This window comes from Sciurus vulgaris (genome assembly GCF_902686455.1).
Source record: "Sciurus vulgaris genome assembly, chromosome: 8".
Lineage (NCBI taxonomy): Eukaryota > Metazoa > Chordata > Mammalia > Rodentia > Sciuridae > Sciurus > Sciurus vulgaris.
The window spans coordinates 114,193,996-114,201,548 of NC_136468.1; the positions used below are offsets into that span (position 1 = coordinate 114,193,996).

At 40.8% G+C, this 7,553-nt stretch overlaps 1 protein-coding gene across 1 annotated transcript; it reads right to left on the reverse strand.

Moving 5' to 3' along the window:
• Window positions 1–5,763: 5,763 nt before the first annotated feature.
• On the reverse strand, window positions 5,764–7,203 carry LOC306667686 (PRAME family member 12-like; the record flags this gene model as incomplete). Its single annotated transcript, XM_079150404.1, has 1 exon — window positions 5,764–7,203. The coding sequence occupies one exon, from the start codon at window positions 7,201–7,203 to the stop codon at window positions 5,764–5,766; it is 1,440 nt and encodes a 479-aa protein (XP_079006530.1).
• Window positions 7,204–7,553: the final 350 nt, after the last annotated feature.

Genomic DNA, 7,553 nt, shown 5'->3' on the forward strand with positions numbered 1-7,553 from the left:
AGTGACCACTATCATTTTAAACCTCCTCACAGACTGAAGGCTCTACAAACCTCCCCTTTTATACTGGTCTTGGTCTTGTCCCTTTCCACTTCCTGTGACCTTTTATCTCCACACATTGAACTCACTGTAATTACTGTGCCAGTCCTAGCGTCCATGAGGTGTTTAGTGATAGCCCCACCTCTGTGCTGGAAACATGTGGTCATTTTTTTTTTTTTTCATTTTCCATACTAACAGATTTGAAGGACCCAAACTCATGAGCACATATACTGGTGCAATGTGTCAGTGATTCTCAAAGAAGGGTCATGATTCCTTCCATACGATCAGTGATTGTAAGTTACTGATAAAAACTACCCTGAGAAGAAAATAAGAGATTATTATAAAAATACATTACCTATTATATAACTGTGTGTGTATCTGGGAACATAGTAAATTTAAATACTTCACATATTTGTGTATATATTCCAAATGTGTAAAATTCTAATTTCTTAATAATTCTTAAAATAATATGCGAGTAATATCCCCACAGTAAATTACACTGAGTCTTACAAAGTTTATAATTACATGTTGAGATAGTTCATAAAAGCAGACAAAAATCTTATATGAAAAATGACTTACTATTCATTTTTAACCTATGGAACTTTGTTCCACTGTACATCTACATTAGTATTTAAATAATGTAAATGAGATATCTATAGACTTTCTTGTCCACAGAGATGAAAGTTTCTTGACTTTAAAGTTGACTAGCCTTCCAAATTTCTTTAGTGAATAGGTACAGATGGGTGGTAGGTAGAAAGCATTAAGGTGATGGGTGAAAAACAGCATAGTAGATGCTCATAATGACTGATATAGATTACAATTAAGGAATGATGTATCTAAGTAAAAGCAACAAATTAATTTTAATATTAGTTGTTAAAGAACAGTATTTGGAGATACCTATTTAAAGTATACCAAAAATGACACATTTTTATTAGATACAATATTAGATAATTGGCACCTGAAAGGATAATATTGTGTTTTCAATGAAAAAATAAGCATTGAAATGTAATACTTCTCATTTGACAGGAAACTATCAGTCTTTAAATACTATGAAGTCATATTGAATTATTTTAAGAAGAAATACTACAAATAAAATTTGTAGTTTATAATTTTGAGAATCACTTACCTTCAATGGGACATTGACTGAAAAAAGAAAATATTTACTCCATGGACTACTTAAAGGATAGATCTTAATATCCAATTTATTGCATTTACATTGGATATTCACAGATTATCATGAATGTATCAGTTCCTGTCAGTCTGTAAGAAAATACATTCTTCAAAATGGAACATGTCTATATTTTTAAGATTCTGGAAGACTTGTACTTCTAGTAATGGTAAAAATCAGACAAACATTCTCATGGAGGACAACTAGTGAATCTGGGCAAATAAAAACAAAATGTGTGGGGAAAAAAAAGTCTTCAGATAGCAAACACATTAGAAGAGAATTACTAAATCAAGATTCAGTAGAAAAAGAATTTAGAATAATGAACCCAGAAGCTGGTATCATCATTTCTTCAGAGTCACTTCGGAGCCTCTGCACTATCTTCATCAGCAAGAAGTAATGGGTTTGTATATGTTAAAATAAAATTCCAGGGTTTTGAACAGTATGATATAAAAGAATCAAAAATAAAGCAACCTCTTTTCTAGACCACATCCCTGCTTCAAATGTTCTCCGAGACAGAAAGGGAAAGAAACCATAAAGTAAAAGATGTAAAATAAGGTAAGTATTTATATAGAATGTAAAGTAGAATCAAAGATCCAATAAAAGGAAAATAAAATAGCAAAATAAAGCATGTTAATGAAAAATGTCTGTGTCAGTCACCTTTTACATCACTGTAACCAAAAGACCTGACTAGAACAATTTAGAGGAGGAAAAGTTTATTTTGGCTCATGGTTTCAGAGGTTCAGTCCATAGTCAGCCTTCTCCATAGATCTGGGTTCAAGATGAGGAGAAATATTATGAGGAAAGGACATGTAGGAGGAAAGCAGCTCAGACACAGCAATCAAGAAACAGAGAAAGAACTCTACTCATCAGGGACAAAATATAAAACCCAATGGTATGCCCCCAGTGACCCACTTCCTCTAGCTATACCCTCCCTAAAGTTACCACCCATATCTGTGGATTAATCCACTAATTAGGTTAAGGTTCTCATAACCTAATCATTTCACCTCTGAATGTTCTTGCCTTGTCTCACACATGAGCTTTTGGAAGACTCCTAATATCTAAACCATAACAATGTCTAAATTATAAGATGCAGAAAGTTTGAGAGTCAAAGAATGATAAAAGGTATATACCATTTATACCTTTACCCCAAGAAGTCACTTAGATCATTTTCAGAAAAAAAATAAACAAATTAAGTAGAAGGCATATCAGAGATTAAAAATGAAAAAAAAAATGTCATTCACTAGAATGTATTCTCCTGCACTTGATAGCTGTCTGATAACTTTGATGATTACCTAATGCCTGCCCTTTCAATTGATCAGAAACTGATTGATTTCTATTGACTTAAGAAATAAAACAGATTGTATTTGTTTTAAGCAGATAAAAACAAATACATGTAGCTAGAGATTTGTTTTTACTTTTTTAGACACTGATAAAAAAATCATAAATATGGACAAAATATGATTTAAGCAAATAGCTGACTTCATCTAATAAACATATACTATGCCGAGCTCGCAATTATGAACTACACATTCTATTAAATACCATGTAGAATCTTTGATAGCATATTAGATCAGAAGACAAGTCTTGAAAGACTGAAAAAATTGAAACCATAAACCATACATTCTTTGACCACAATTTAATTCATGATTATTTATACAGAAAACTGGGATCCCTACAAATGCAAATTGGGTGCATTGACAAAATTGCCTACAGATATGCTAATAGAATTAGTGAGTTTAATCAAGTACTGAGAACAGGGATATTCATAGATCATAATCAAATTTTTGCAATATATTTTATTAATAAGGATTTAAGAAATATACAGTAGCTTTAAAATATAAAAAAAATTTGTTTTTCTAAATTTATGCAAAATATGTAGAAAACTACAAAAAAACACTGAAAAAATTAAAGACCTTAACAAAAGGAAAATCTAAATAAAAATCTAAAAAATTATTAGAGCACAGCAGTGAAAAAAAAAAGACTTTTTCCAGTGAATTGTGCTATGGCATTGGATACATATTTGTAAATACAAAAGTAAAATGATCTTTATCACACATTACAAACATATAACAATTTCAAGTTGGTTACAGCTATCTATATTAAGTAATAAATAATAAAGTTTAACAATGCAAAAGAAATTTTTGGTCTATCAGTAAGCAAATATTTTATGGAATGCAAAATGCAATAAGTATAAGAGACATGCATTTAACTACATCATTAAGTATTATTTGCTAAAGGACACCATTTAAAAAATGAAAATGAAGTAAGACTATAGTTGCAATAAAAATTTTTAAAAATATATTATCAAGTGGCATATACTGGAATTTAAAAACATCGATGTATGCATAAGAAATCAGACAACCTAACAGAAAATGTATATAAAAGACATAAATAGTCACTTCACCAAAGAGAATACACATAAGAAATAAATATGCATAATGGTGCGCAGACTCATTTCTAGTCATTGGTATGCTGGGTGAAGCTGCAATTACATATCACTGGTGGTGATATGACCAAAATTAAAATAACTGATAATGGCAGGATTTTGTAAGTGTATAGAGAAAAGAAAATCTCCCCTTGCTGAACCAGTGTGGGATTGCTAACTAGTACTATTTTGGAAAACCATTTAGCAGTATTTGGTATGCTGAGCAGATATGCTTTCAGTGACTCAACAAATCTGCAGGCACATATCTAATAGGAATGATGGCAAGCATGTGCAAAGAGATATGGGTGAAAATGTTCATGATAGTCAACACAAATGTCCATCAACAGTGAAACGTTAACAAAATGTAGTATTTCAATTAGTGACAGGTGGTAACATATACTCAACAACATGAAGAAATTTCAGTTTCAAAATCAGGCACCTGCATCATAGGATGCAATTTTTTTTTAAATTCTGGATTTATTTATGTATGTATTTCATGGTGCTGGGGATGGAACCCAGGGCCTTACATGTGCTAGGCAAGTGCTCTTCCACAGAGCTCTGTCCCCAGCTCCCTGAGTTATTTTTGATAGATTTCACTAATTTCTCACCAGCTGTGGGTTCATAGATTGTACAGGTAAAATTGGCCAGCGTTCCTGAAGGGACTGTAGACTGTAGACTGATGCAGAGGCACCCAGGTATCTGCATCTTCCTGTAACTGCTCCCATAGGTGAATCCACTCCACTCCTGCCTAACCCAACCACCCTCAGGAACCTGGTCCTGTCTTCATGACATCCAACGGTCATGTGCGCTCTCTCACAGCACAGAAGAACCTCGAGTCAGAAGACTGGGAGGCTCTGTTGGTGACAGGCTGGCTGGTCCAGCTGAGACTCTGCTCCTGTCACAAGAGCAAGCGCAGTCTGCTTACACACCACGTCAGGTTCCAAGTCACTCTGTATGGAGAAGTCTTTAGGCCAAAATTGAAATACATAAACAGGCAGCCTAAATTAAGACCAGGTGGTCACCATTATCCTCCTCTGATGGGAGACTAAGGCTGAGGTCAGTGCACAGGGCCATGGGTCCTCAGCAGGGAGCCATCACTAAGGGGACCCTAGCCTAGGACCAGACACCACCCATTTTCCCACAGCCACCTCCTCCTTACTCATCTTCGACCATCTTCTGATTCAATTCAAAACAGGCCACCTCGTGTCCCTTGGTAGGGAGAGACAGGAAGTGTCAAGGGAAGATTGGTCAGTTTCAACCAGACCCCTCCCCAGAGAGGGTTGCAGTTCACTGAGCTGGGGTTAGAAATGTTTGGGAGTGTCATCTACCTGTCTGATTCTACTCTTCAGCTGAAAGGCAATGTGGACACCCTCATTAGCCACCACTAGTTTAATTCGTGATGACGGGCAAGTTTCGGTGAGGCCCAGAGGCTCTGGCTGACAGGCAGCATGGACATCTCCTGCCAGCACGGGCTGGGGGGGGCAGTGGGGTCCCCACCGGGGGCTGGGTCTACATTGGGACCCACAAGGAGGGGCCGGCACTGAGTGTCTGGGCGGCACTGAGGTCCCCTGAGAAGTGGCTTTCTCGCCACGGCCCGTGTTTATTGTCCACTTAGAATGTTCCAGGCCCTACGTGTGCACCTGCATGCAATAAGCCAGAGCAGCCACAGACAGTGACGGGGTTTCAGTCTGATGCCTTGAGTCCAGGGCAGAACCTCACTGATCACCAAGTGTTCCATGCTTCTCCATCGGCATCTGGAGAACTCCAACATTTACGCTAGAAGACAGTGTTAATCCATTTAGGAGGACATCAGAGGACTAACCTTGAGATTCCGGTTCACTTCTATTTATTTATGGACCATCCAGGAAGCAAGGTAGCTTCTTCGTGTGGCCATCAAGCCAAAATCCCACTCTAGAAGTCCAGGTCCCGACTTACAGATCCACAGGGACACACATCCAGAAGGTCCCGTCCTCTCCAGGGGCTTCCTTCCAATACAGCCCCTGTGTTGGCTTCCTCTCCCCAGTTCACTTTTCAGTCAGCGTCTGAAGCAGTAGGTTCCATGTTTCCCCAAACACATCCCCGCCTCCTGGCTGCACCTCCAGTGACCTGGAAGGGAGCTTTCACGCACACCCAGCTAGGCAGGGGCTGGGCAGGAGCAGCGACCCAGGCCGAGGTTGTACAGGAGCTGGTGGCCACACTGAGGGCAGGGAGCGGTACTGAAGACCAGCAGCTTCGACTCCCTCACATCCCTCACGATGGCAGTCAGCTCGGCACAGAGCTGGGAAAACCTCCCCAGGTGGATGGCTCCGTGGGCATCATAACTCTCCAGAGGGGCAGGGTACAGCTCCAGGCCCAGCAAGCTCAGCCGGGCAGTGCGGCACAGCAGGTCCCTCATGACCGGCATGGAGATGTGGTTCCCAAAGAAGCTGAAGGTCTTGAGCTGGGAGCAGCAGCTCAGGGCAGGTAAGAGGGCCTGGAGCTGGGAGTCCGTGATCTCACAGTCTTCCAAGTCCAGGGTCTTCAGGGTGGCTGCCACCTTCTCCAGCAGAATTCTGAGGGGCTCAGGACTAAAGGTGGTCAACTCCACGCCCCTCAGATCCAGGAGTTTGAGCTGGCTGGTGTTGGGGTACTGGGAGAGATAGTGCCAGTCTGAATCTGAAAGCTGACAGTTGGTGATTGATAGGGTCTTCAGGGGATTCTTCAGGTGCCTCAGCACCTGGTCCAGGTGGCCCTCGAGGAAGAAGACAGCATTTGCATAAAACTTCTGCAGGCAGTCCATCCTGAGACACTGGGAGGTGAACTGGGCAATCAACCGCTCCTTCTTCTCTGAAGAAGTAGAGGCAGATCCTCGAATGTGAGAGAGAAGGAGGGTCCTCAGGTTCCTCATGTGACCCAAGAATGGAGCAACAACAGCCAAGGTGGAGAGTTTCCAGGAGCAGTGCACCTCTACTTTCTGGACAGCATTCAGATCCAATATTTTCAGAAACTTCCGGGTATGGCAGTTGGGTTTTGCAAAAAATGTCAGCTTCTTGCAACACAGGTGCAACACATCTCTTCTCTGTTTTACCCACAAATAGAGGTTGGTTTGGAACTCATCAAGAGGACCTTCTGTCAGGCACACGTCTATGAATACCTTCAGGGGCTCCTTGGCTACCACTGTTGGAAGTTTCAATGTTTGATTTTTGTTCTTGGCCTCTGATGAGCAGGCATCGGCCACATTTCCTGTCCACATCCTCCAGAAGTTCTGATGAGCATTCCGCAGATCCAACACCTGCAGCCTCCATCTCCTGGGGCGATCCCTCTGGGTAAGCAGCATATCCAGCCCTTCCAGTGCGACTTGGAGCATTCCCAGGTGTGGCTCCTTCATCAGGGCCCCCAGGGGGAGGCAGGTGAAGGGCCAGGCCTGCACCATTTCCTTCAGGACTTCAGTGTGTCCCCTGGTGAAGGCCTCCATGAAGAGTGGTGGGAAGAGCTCTATGGGCAGGTCCTCCAGAGCCAGGATGGCCCGCTGGTTGTCCATCAGCAGGCTCCGCCCTGCCAGCTCCAGGAGTGTGGGTGGGGCCTGGATGCTCATCCCGAATCTGAAAGAAGGATCCTGGGAAATTATCCAGGCAAAGGCCACTATCCCATCCATTTCCAGCCACTGAAAAGCGGGTACTAGGGAGTCCAAAAGCTCACTCCCACCCTTATTTGGGAAAGTTTTTTATTATTATTTTATCTTTAAAAAGGGGAACAGAGGATTGGGGTTGTGGCTCATTGGTAGAGTGCTTGCCTGTCATGTATGAGGCACCACAAAAAAAATAAATAAAAATAAAGGTACTGTGTCCATCTACAACTGAATAATATTTTAAAAATAAACTTACTATATGAAGGATTTAATCCTTAAAAAAAAAAAAAAAAAAAAAAAAGAAGGGGACTTGGAGT